The sequence below is a fragment of the Haliotis rubra genome, unplaced genomic scaffold (genome assembly GCF_003918875.1).
Source record: "Haliotis rubra isolate DU_JTF1 unplaced genomic scaffold, ASM391887v1 Scf515, whole genome shotgun sequence".
Taxonomy (NCBI): Eukaryota; Metazoa; Mollusca; class Gastropoda; order Lepetellida; family Haliotidae; genus Haliotis; species Haliotis rubra.
The window spans coordinates 246,217-258,548 of record NW_025767208.1 but is presented as its reverse complement, the minus strand read 5'-3'; the positions used below and the strand labels follow the sequence as shown (position 1 = coordinate 258,548).

At 41.9% G+C, this 12,332-nt stretch overlaps 1 protein-coding gene across 1 annotated transcript; it reads right to left on the bottom strand.

Annotated features, from left to right (window-relative positions):
* Positions 1–2,625: 2,625 nt before the first annotated feature.
* LOC124292351 (cAMP-regulated D2 protein-like) lies at positions 2,626–12,009 on the bottom strand. The gene is made up of 5 exons (XM_046729444.1): positions 11,789–12,009; positions 7,553–7,676; positions 6,383–6,572; positions 4,863–4,993; positions 2,626–3,676 (listed from the first exon to the last, which is right to left on the bottom strand). Exons 1-5 carry the CDS (start codon positions 11,944–11,946, stop codon positions 2,672–2,674), a joined length of 1,608 nt encoding a protein of 535 aa, XP_046585400.1. The 5' UTR covers positions 11,947–12,009; the 3' UTR covers positions 2,626–2,671.
* Between the last annotated feature and the right edge of the window lie 323 nt (positions 12,010–12,332).

The following is a 12,332-nucleotide window of genomic DNA, read 5'->3' as shown; positions in this document are numbered from 1 at the left end:
CGGAATTATATATCACGTTCCCACGTGTTCAGTATATTGTGACATACATTTACAAAGTGAAGCAATATATATGCAATGCACTGAACTATAGTACTGTTGGAAATAGAAAAAAAACGGTATTTTCTCATTTATCTCTACAATTTATATGTGAAAGTGTGAAATATCTGTTAAACTAAGTTCGGCCTAACTACAGTCTCAGTGGAACAGACCATGGCTTTATGCAAATTAGTGTGCGACGATATTGTATTACAAAGGACACTTTTTTAAATGCCCAATTTGAAATTAGACGTAGATTCATTATGATAGCTGACGTAACAAATAATAACTTTTATGCTGAAACTATTAAGGATGTAGCTATCATGCAGTCTCACTGTCACTATAAAAAGAAACAGGTAGGAGGGGCCGTCTCAAAAGCAAAACCTGGGGTCGGGCTTGGGGATAGAGATATCAGCTAAGATAAGATAATCCTTTAGGGCAATTATACTGGGGAGGTACACGGCACGTCACAACAATTTACAATTAATATCCAGTCCTGTCGATCTTCGGGTGGTCAAGCCACCTATATACTACGATGCGTTTCTATGGTTTTCGGGTATCATACTCTCTTACATATCTCAACATAAACTTTATGAAAGAAAGACACGTAAGATGTTAATCAGTAGATGAGACATAGTCAACACACATGAAAAAGCACAAAATATCTTTGAGATGACCCCTTGTGCCTGTAGGCAGCACGTGCATTTCATGCCATGTGAGTCGACGGTCCGTCGTCATACCTGGCTGAGCGACCTAATTGCCATCTATAGTCTGATCTATTGTTTTCAGCAGCTATTCGTATTTTTTCTAAGTTTTGCCTGATTTTACGAGTAAACATGCTTTTCTGGATATCCTATTACGCATCCCACTGAACGTCCAGTTAGGCCGAAGTGGGTTATTTCGACATATGCTATTTGCAATTGTGTCAATTTTAGGGATACAGAGTAACAGCCTAAAAACAGTTTTTTTCTATTTCCGACAGTACTATAGTCGCAGATATTGTAGAAACATAATTAAAAAGGATACAGTCCAGTGCTGCCAACTGAGAAATTTTATGACATCTACATATTTTTCATTATAATTCACTCAACTCAGTGCAAAAACGTCCCGTGTTTTACTTGGGGAAATGCACTGAGGAATTCCGGTCACGTTTTGAGTCTTACAATCCATGTTTTGGTGATAAGTGTGTTCTCGATGTAGTTTTCTCAAGAGTTACCTCCCTTGAACCATATTCTTCTTCAGTGAGCCCGTTTACAACCAGGGCCTTTTGTTATGTTCAACAAACCCCGTTTCAGCGGGCGTTGTCGTTTCCGGCGGAATAACCGCATTCGCTTTGTCAAGATTGAATTAATTGGTGACAATTGTTTAATTGCTTGCCTTCCACAGTTTCCCGAAAGCTGAGACGAACCTAAGTTTTGAAATTTGACGAAGTCCTACTTTAAAGAAGATACCTTTTTTATTTTAGTTCGTAACCGATCGCTTTAACCGATGTAAATGGAAGTTACTGATGTATTCATACACTACAGAATATAGTACGTACTCGCAGAATATATAGAGCGGTAGGGTAACCTAATGCCCTCTCAACCTTATCTACTATCGATTCAGTTCTAACTCTTATTATTATTATTAACAAACTGCTTTATTTTTCTCTTTCCCTTTATAATTTCGGCGTTTACTTTATTTTCCAGTATGTTGTAAACCTTTTCATTAAAAATCCAGGTACGGTGGTTTACTCCCTATTACTCCATTATTATATCGTTTAATCAAAACCCTACATACCCCGTCGGCGACATTGGCACTGCTAAAAGCCGACGTTAAACCTCAAATTCATTCATTCCTCATGGCTCGTCAAGCCCAAGCCCGAGTTCGAATCCCCACACGGGCACAATGTGTGAAGGCCATGTCTGGATCCCCCGCCGTGATACTGCTGGAATATTGATAAAGCGGCGTAGAACCATACTCACTCACTCGCAGAATATAGCTTTAACTTATATGGGACGTAATAGTCAATCCGTATATGAAAAGGAATATTTGTGTTTTATCGGGACAACCAATTGCAAGTCAGTGGAATGAAATAGTAGTTCAGTCGACAATAAATGTTCTGGAGTTGATTCCGTGGAAATTCTGTTTCATAACACGAGTAGACTTCGTGCGATATGAAAGTGCAGAACGGTCATTGCTTCAAGAGGATCACATTAAGTCCAAAATATGTTATGCATATGGTAATCAAAACGATGGGTCGTCACTGGGTCACATAAATTGTGACTCATTGTATCTCATTACAGAAATACTGTAAAGGTACAGTTATGGTTGTAAATTTATTCAATGTCCACAGTTATTTTCTTTATGTGTGACAATGACAAAAATGTAACTTTCTGTGAGCTAAAAATCAATTCATTCTCTGACCCCTCTGATAATATGAATCTATTGAATGCAAATAAGGCCACCCAGTGTATGTTTTCTTTTTCCGCTATTTTGTATGAGGAAGAATCGTGAATTGCAGGTACACTGCAGCAGACCTCAGCCTCAGTAACCAAGTTACGAATGTATGACATGCACATAAATATATAAAAATAATGAAACCAATGATTATTTACAACTTGTTTGTATTATGTTCGGTCAACATATGTACATGTTAGTTATTGTATCCAACTTTATCCCAAAAGTCACAGAAAGGTGCGTTGTAATATGTATCAATGAAGGAGGATGGTGTTTTGAAGTGCTGATAGGGCCACTGATTCTCTGTGTGAAACTGAGGCCAGTCTGGGACGGCCTTGACCTCGACCCCGGAGTCAGACACTCCTTGGGGATTGCCAGTCTTTGCGAAGTTTGACCAGTAACTGATAACCAAATCACTGAGAACAATTTCATCAGGAGCGTACTTAAACCCTCCCTGGCCTGCCGACTGGAACACAAACGGAACTTCCGAGCCATGACACACATGACCTTGACAGAAGGTCAGATTACCCCAGCCGGGAAAGGAAAACGCATGGTCGTAAATATACATCCATACGTCAGCAATGCCGTATTTCACAATTTCCCGCGAGACATGACGTGTGGAACATCCAAAGACGTAATCCGTTGCAAGAGCCGCCATGTTGTCCCTCTCGTCTTGAGGGGAGTTCGCAGGGTATTCACGAAAGATCGCAATGGCGTGGTTGGGGTGCGTTGCCGTCACTGCGGCTTCGTAAAGAACGTTGTCTACAGGTTTATTCCAGGCGCCGTAGATGTACAGCCGGGTCTCCTCAGACGTTGTCCCCAACATTATAGGTTTTCTCTGGAAGTGACCCTTCTCCATGGTGGTTACCGGCTCCCCAGTAACGATGACGCCGTCGACCCAAGGCCCCCATGGCTCGAAGTCTTCCAGCAACTTGAGTGAAGACAGTTTGTTCCTGCTGAGGTACTGAGCGTAGGCGATGTCCACGCTGTTCCGCTGACGGAGGCAGTTCATGTCCCTGGCGGTGCAGTTCAGGAGTTTGGCCATGTGTGCCCCTAGGAGAAGAGCCTCAGCGTATGATTTGTACGGGATGGAAAAGGGGGCGCTCTCGATGATGGCGTTACTGAAATATGCCCCGCTTTCTGCTGAGGCCAGGTGAATCATGGCGGACTGTGCTCCTGCACTCTGACCGAACAAGGTTACCTGCAAACATGGACGTAGGTGCATTATAGTCATGGTAATAGGTCAGAATATGGTTTCCAAATATCACCACTGGCATATATTTTAAGGCGGTCACCCATTTTGTTCTGGGGAGATAGGGGGGTCATCAATTTTGTACACATGTACAAGGGGGGTCAGCAATTTTGTACATAAAAATATTTTACAATTATGCTTATAAATGATGTGAAGGGGAAGGGGTCATTGATTTTGTACGACATGCAGGGGGTTCACTTATTTTGTACATAAATTTAGGGGGGGGGTCATTCAAATTGTACATGCTTCTCCATAAAAATCATCAACCCCCCCTCCCCCCAGCCGTTAATTATGAACAGTCCCTAAGTTAATGTATTTTAATGGTCACTATTTGAACGCTGATATATTTTAGGTACCTATTTTGTCCCGAAATATTTGCTGAATGTGCCGTTTTCAGATAAATTTGAGTAAACAAGATTTTACAGTGTGTCGAATTTTGCAATGCTATATGTTTGCTGGTCAGTTTGTTGGTAGTTTTACGCCGCACTCAGCAACATTCCAGCTATATGGCGGCGGACTATAAATAATCGACTCTGGACCAGACAATACAGCTGACGTCACGAGTATCGAACTCATTGAGAGACGATGGCATGTGTCAACCAAGTCAGCGAGCCTGACCACCCGATCCCATCAGTCGCCTCTTACGACAAGCATGGGTTGGTAAAGATCAAGCATCTAAGGCCTTCTGTTATACAAAGGTATTTTTACACTATGATATTACGATAAATATAGCCTGGACCCATTGGCCAAGATAGCGATGCCTCGGAAGTGATGTCACCATTTTCATCTCTCCTATCATATGACTAGAACCTTACTTTTCTCGCTCATGACAGTTATTTGGTTTCTTCAACCGGACCTGTGGTTGCAATTGTCATCAGTGTGTTTATCATTATAGAGGTCAGGTGGAATGCTGAGTGTCTGGAAGCGCGTGTGTGCCTACGCATATCTGTACTAGTTCGGACTGTCGAGATCGGGGATCGAACCCCGACCTTTTTCTTTCCAAGCAGATGCTTTATCCACCATGGAAGTGATCGTAACAGAGGGAACATGGAGCTAAGACAGTAACTGCCAAATCCCCAACATTGATGACCCGTCTCTGTGGCACGGACTATGTAGGAATCATGCCAATACTCACTCTGTTTGGGTCCCCTCCAAACGCCTTGATGTTCTCCTTGACCCACTTCAGAGCCTGCCTCTGGTCCAGGATCCCGTAGTTCCCCGTAGCGTCTCCCGCATCTTTCCCAGTTACCAGGAAGCCAAGAGCACCTGCATCATCAACACAGTTTCCATGTGAAAGCATAAAAGAAAGTATACATTGATTGTGATGTGTAATTAAATTTACAATTTTTTTCAGTACAGGGCATATCCATCTTCATTGACAGATAAATTCAAAGAATCTTTAACTATTCTTTTTAAATAATTTAGATTACGATATTGATCGATGATAGGTATAAAATTGGAAATCTTTACAAAACATAAATGAATGAGTTTGGTTTTACGCCGCAATATTCCAGCAATATCACGGTGGGGGCCACCAGAAATGGGCTTCACAAATTGTACCCATGTGTGGAATCGAACCCGGGTCTTCGGCGTGACGAGCGGACGCTTTAACCACAGGGCTACCCCACCGCCTACAAAACATGATGTTAAAGTTATCAGAAAGACCCATATGTAAAACAAAGTGTTGATTGTTGCACAGATGCTTGTATTGCTGAAAATAATACGTCCTGGGTCATACATTCGTTCACTGATATCCATAAAGAAGGATATTTATATGTATATATATGGATGTCAGTGAACTAATGTAGGACCCAGGACGTATTACTTTCAGCAATACAAGCACCTGTGGATTGTGGCACTTAGGGCCTGTTCGATTATTGCGAAACTGGTTTTGGTTTTTGAAACTGGTTTCTCCTGTTATAAACGAGTGTCTAGTTTCGGATGCATGGTTTCAAAGTGAAACTAGTTTCTAGTTTAATAAATGAGTGGATGGTTTCACCATCCGGTTTCAAAATGGATACCAAAAATATGTCTCAGCTACTGTATATGTAGAACGAATTGGATGACAGCATATGTTTTTCATTTTATCAGTGAATTAACAAATAATAAAGAGATGAGATGCTTTTGGAGGTAAATATTTGCATAGTCATGTTCAATAGACTGGGGTTTTGAATAATCTTTTCCTAGTTCTCATTTGATTTTTATCATTATTTTGGTTCCAAAAACTGCTGCTCTATTTTGCCACCAAGATCAGCTGAACTTGGCGCTTTCATTTCCGCCATGTTTGTTTTGAGAGAACGCGAAACTGAAACTGCGAAACCTGCCTCGGAGATGGTTTCGAAGTTTCAGAACCCAGTTTTAGGTTTCGACATGATTGAGTGCATGGTTTTCCCGAAACCAAAACCGGTTTAGCGTAATCGAATAGACCCTTAGTTTGTTGCATTCAAAACGTAAAGTGCACGTGGTTCTTCTTTTTACTTTGTTGTCCGACTTTTCTGGGAGTATAATATAAGACTCGACGTGAAGAAATATCCTTAACATGCTAGGATATACTAGGATCCTTATAAACCCAAGGGATGCGACTCTGCACAACCGACTGCTGCACTGTAGACACCTGTGACCACGTTATATTTGAGATAAGCAACGTCATCTCACCGAGCCGGTAGTCCACGTTGACGAGGATGACGTCGCCTTTCTGGCTTAGAATGCTGCCGTCGTACAACAAGCTGGCCCCACTCATGTGGACGAAGTTGCCGCCGTGAATGTAGACCATGACGGCGAGGGAGGAGGTGGAGTTGGTGCCAAGAGGAGCCCAGATGTTGAGATACAGGCAGTCCTCGGAAGTCTATGAATAAAACTAAAAGATGCACTTGTCTTCTTGCCTTCATCCTTCGTTTGTACTGTTGGTTATTGTTTCTCGTTCCAAACATTCACTCTCTTGTCACCATGTGAGTAGTTACAATGAACGAATGCGTGAGATAGGATTCACAATATGGAATCCTAGAATAGGCATTGGTACGTAGCCCTGACAATAAGCAAAAGTGTCATGTTTTTCTACAGTGCGACAACACCACATATTTTGTTCTACACAATGTCGCGTTTTCGGCCTTTTTTAATGAAAATAGACGTGATGCCGCTAACGTTGTTACATATTTGCCACAAGAGAAGGTATATATTTCGAACCAGACTGGCTACAATTAAAAGAGTGAGTTAACATGTAAGGTCGCATCCGTATTATTTCAGGATATAGAGAGCCCAATTAAATGAGAGAAGACGAAACATTAAACGTTTTACGACAGTCCACAAAACATAATGAACGTGAGTGAGTGAGTTTAGCTTTACGCCGTATTTGGCAACATTCCTGCAATATCACGGCATGGAACACAAGAAATGGTTATCCATGTGGGGAATCGAACCAAGGTCTTAGGCGTGACGGGCGAACGCTTTATCCACCAGGCTACCCCACCGCCTCACATAATGAACGAATGGCCCAATACCTCAAAAGTGAGTGAGTTTGGTTTTACTCCGCTTTTAGCAATATTCCAGCAACATCACGGCGGGGGACACCAGAAATGTTGTACCCATGTGGGGATTCGAACCCGGGTCTTTGGCGTGACGAGCCAACGCTTTAACCACTAGGCTACCCCACCGCCCCCAATACCTAAAAGACTTCTTACCTCATGATACATCAGCATCTTTGAACTATAACACAAAGGTATGAAAGGGGTCCAGGTTTATATTACAACGAAATCGAGATACAAATTCAATGGAATCTTGAGTGCAGGATTGGTGGATATTGGAAGGGAGATGGGGTCCTCTACTCACAGTTTTAGGGCAAACCATAGGAGGGTCCAAAGCATCACACTTAAACTGTGGGCAGCCTGGTTTCATGTTGGCAGCGCTGTACACGGAGGGGGCCCATGATGCAAGATCTTTTGGGGGTGCCCACCTGGGGGTTGGAAAGGTAATGAGGTTGGTTTAACGCCTCTAATACTTTCTCTGGGGGAGGCCAGAAATTCCAAGACTCGCGAGCATGGGCATAGTGCCGACAGACCAAGAAACAGTCACAGAGAATCTGGGATTTGTACTCTCTTTCAACACAAAAGACACGGTTACAAGCAATGGTGTGCCGTCGACACTACGTCATTCCGCAAATATAACAGAATGTTCAATTAAAAAAGATATTCCACACAATGTCGTGTCAGAATATGTGCTATTGTTGGATCGGGGTGGAAGAAGCTCCTTCAATCAGAATATCCCTCTTCTGGAGGGTAGAAAACATATCTAAACAAATATCTATCTAAACATAATTCTAAACTCATTCCACTTAAATACCTTGGAAAGTATGTCAGTGATTACTGCATTTAAATGTGATAGTCTTTTAGCCTTTTTTGCGAATCAGGAATAGATTTTTGTCTATAGTTTGCATGTACGCGTCTCACATATACTCATGCCAATAATGGTTGTCGCCCCCTTCAATTTTTTATTGGAGAGGGGTTGGGGTGTGTGTGGGGTGGGGGGGTAGGGGGGGTGACAACCATTATTGGCATGAGTGTATAATCCAAGCTGTTTCACAGGTAGGACCATACAATGGCCATTCGAATACCATGACAAACAGAAGCGTTGGAATAACGTAAAAATCTGGTCTGAAATATATAGTGAGTGAGTGAGTGAGTGAGTGCGTGCGTGCGTGCGTCGGGAAGGCAGCCTGATGTTATGCATACGTTTAAGGTGAAATTCAAGACCATGTGTTTGGTGCTGAATAGCGTAGAAATCTGGTCTGGAAATATATAATTTCCATGCGCGGTAAATGTTGTTGAAGCGTTCGTTAAATCTCAAGGTGAAACCGCAATTCGGATCGCAGGATCATTGCGCGCTAAAGGGACGGAACTCAACATATTGAGCCACGATATTAACCAGATGACAACAAACTGGGTGAAGAATGCGCGATCGGTTGCGATAGATAATGTGTTCTGTGGTGGATGATAGGGACGAGGAATTTTGATACATGAGGGAGAAGGATGTGATCGATGGAGGAAGAAAAGATGTGTGTGTGTGTGTGTGTGTGTGTGTGTGTGTGTGTGTGTGTGTGTGTGTGTGTGTGTGTGTGTGTGTGTGTGTGTGTGTGTGTGTGTGTGTGTGTGTGTGTGTGTGTGTGTGTGTGTTAGAGTAGATGAATACTTTCGCTTTTTCGTTGTTCAAAGCCACGCTGAGCAATAGTCCAGCCATATGACGATGGTCTGTAAATAATTCAGCCTTGCCTAGACAGTATAGACTGACATAATAAGTAGTGAGTGAGTGAGTATGGGTTTACGCCGCTTTTAGCAATGTTCCAGCAACATCACGACGGGGGACACCGGAAATGCGCTTCACACATTGTGCCCATGTGGGGAATCGAACCCGGGTCTTCAGCGTGACGAGCGAACGTTTTCACCACTATGCTACCCCACCGCCCCCATAATGAATATGGACGTGCGGAATTGCGATACGATACAGACCTGACCACCCAATCCCGTTACAAAAGTACTATCGGAAATAGAAAAAAACTGTATTTTCTCATTTATCTCTACAATTTATGTAGTTGATATGTGCAAGGGTGAAATATCTGTTAAACTAAGTTCGGCCTAACTACAAGTCTCAGTGGTAGGGACATAAGAAACGTAGAAAAAGGACTTTACTGAGGAGAGATTAGTGCAGAAATGAGCAATGCGGTTTTTTTCTAAGTCCAAAGCGATTTATTTGGAACAGACCATGGCTTTATGCAAATTAGTGTGCGACGATATTGTATTACAAAGGACACTTTTTAAATGCCCAAAATGAAATTAGACGTAGCTTCATTATAAACGATAGCTGGCGTAAAAAATAATAACTTTCATGCTGAAACTATTAAGGATGTAGCTACCATGGAGTCTCACTATCAATATAAAAAGAAACAGGTAGGAGGGTCGTCTCAAAAGCAAATCCTGGACGGGTGTCGCAGACGATCGTTGGGGTCGGGCTAGGGGATAGAGATATCAGCTAAGATAACATAAGTACACGGCATGTCATAACAACTTACAAATAATATCCAGTCCTGTCGATCTTCACGATCGGGTGGTCATGCCACCTAATACATTCAATAGGATGCGTTTATATGGTTATCAGGTATCATACCCTTTTACATATCTCAACATAAACTTCATGAAAGAAAGACACGTAAGATGTTAATCAATAGATGAGGCATAGTCAACACACATGAAAAAGCACAAAATAACTTTGAGATGACCCCTTGTGCAAGCACGTGCATTTCATGCCAGGTGAGTCGACGGTCCGTCGTCATACCTGGCTTAGCGACCAAATTGCCATCTATAGTCTGATCTATTGTTTTCAGCAGCTATTCGTATGTTTTCTAAGTTTTGCCCGATTATACGAGTAAACATGTTTTTTCTGGATATTCTATTACGCATCCCACTGAATGCCAAGTTAGGCCGAAGTGGGTTATTTCGACATTTGCTATTTTCAGTTGTGTAAATTTTAGGGATACAGAGTAACAGCCTAAAAACAGTTTTTTTTCCTCTTTCCGACAGTACTTTAGCATGGGTTACTGAAGACCAAACCGGATCGTTAAGAGGTGGCTGGTGTGTTGGATGCTAGATGGAGTTGGATATTCAGCTGCGATATGTCTGGTGATGGGTAGGGGGGTGAAGACTTGCTTGATAGACTGTCCTGAAACTCGGACGGACGTTATAAGAAACAGATAACCTCATTTTATCGTGACGTATTGAGACACTGACGTGTAACCTCACTAAACATGTCACAGTGACAGATGTAGACCCTGGTATATATATGTTGACATCTATAGATACAATCTGTGAGAATGTGAAGATACTACTTATCTGCTCGAACAAAGTCTGAACGTCCCAGCTGTTGTTTTATCAGAATATGTCAATAGTACATTAACGGTTATAAATATATATAAATTGCTTATGAAGGGTGTCAAGCCCAAATACATATAGCTATACAGAAACATGTGTTTCTGTGTGGGATTTAGAGGGGGTATTAAGAGATAAAAGTTATCTTTCGGTTCGTGATTGAAGAGGTACAGTTGCGTTTTTCTGAAAGTGGAGGCCGTGTAGAATTAGTGTTAAGCAACCCGTGTTTGTCGTAATTGGCGTCTTATCAGATTAGGTGGTCAGATTAATAAATGGTCGCGCATACAACACTTTAAAACCTTTTTATAGAAAACTCACAAATAGTGCACAGACAGGGGATGAGTAGTCAGGGAAGATGAACCCCACCCTAATGGTGTCCAGATTGATGGACGCACATTTATATTAATAATGTTTATTTTACACTGGAATATTATACTGCTCTAAAGAGGTTAAAGAAAAACAGACTCTAATAATATGACACTAGTTAATCTGTAATGGCTGGAGGGTATCATAACACTTGTACACAGCCTTCCAAATAGTGATGTTTGTTAACGTCTCTTTAGAAAAGAAGTAAACTATGTTTATAACAAACTGACGGATATAACGAAGTGTTGTATTTTTGTACCGGACACATGTTTTGTATTTATGTCGAAATGCGAGTATCGAACAAGGGTTATAACGAACTAAAGTTGTTGTTTTCGTCTTGAGTTCGTTATAACCGTATATTTCTGTATACATTACTCACAACAGCAAACGGAATCGTGATCCGTTTTCACAAACTGCCAAATAATGTCAGGGCGTTTGAGTTAACTAGATGCAGAATGAGGACAATTTTATGGATATACAACTTCTTTATGCTGTATAGGCGACGTTTCGACATAGATTCTAATGTGGTTGTCAATGGAAATTTGTCCTCATTCTTCGTCTCCTCAACTTCTACAATGCCAATCAAAGAAGTTAACTAGACGCTTCAAATTTCATTATCGGTTTTGCAGCTGCATCACTAATGATGGTAGTTTAATAGATATAAATATGCGCAGATGAAGCGCTACCATAACAATCACCGCCATATAGCTGGAATATTGCTGAGTGCGGCGTAAAACTGAACTCACTCACTCACTCACCCACTACCATAACAACAAACACAAACCTGAGAGCACCGACAGGGGGTTGTGCGTACGGCACTCCGTAGTATATAACATTGGTGGCGGTCTCAATTCCCTGTATCGGGCCGTACTTGGTGTCGGCGGTGGGTGCAGCGCCGAGCCCCACAGAGAGACAGACAGAGAGGGCAACAAGACGAAGCATCCTTGCAGAGTGGCCTGCAGTGTGAGGTGACGACAGTGGTGGGAGCTCAACTTGACCTCACCTGACGTCACGTGGCCGATAAGATAACCATTTGACATCATGATACAGCACACACTCACCTGTAATAGCGCATGACCGAGTACTTGTGTAAGTTATTTAAGTTTGGAAGTTCCAGTTTAAAGGTACTTGCAATGTCACCATCAGGTGTAGATGACCTTATTTCACGATCAGTGCAACTGTTCTTAATGGAAACATTACCTTTTAATGAACCTGTTTACTATTTTATCTTTAATGGAAACATCAAAGAGGAAATGGGTTGCAGATTATGGTTGGATATGGCCTCACTTTACAGAGTTACCTTTCTTTGCTGTATAAGGATCTGCTAG

What these genes read in the sequence shown, in the direction of transcription:
- LOC124292351 (XM_046729444.1), bottom strand. Translation starts at nt 11,946, where the DNA reads ATGCTTCGTCTTGTTGCCCTCTCTGTCTGTCTCTCTGTGGGGCTCGGC. An exon ending in CCCCCTGTCGGTGCTCTCAG is followed by an intron (nt 7,677 to 11,788) that starts GTTTGTGTTTGT and finishes TCCAACCCCCAG; the next exon opens with GTGGGCACCCCCAAAAGATC. An exon ending in TTGGAGGGGACCCAAACAGA is followed by an intron (nt 3,677 to 4,862) that starts GTGAGTATTGGC and finishes CCATGTTTGCAG; the next exon opens with GTAACCTTGTTCGGTCAGAG.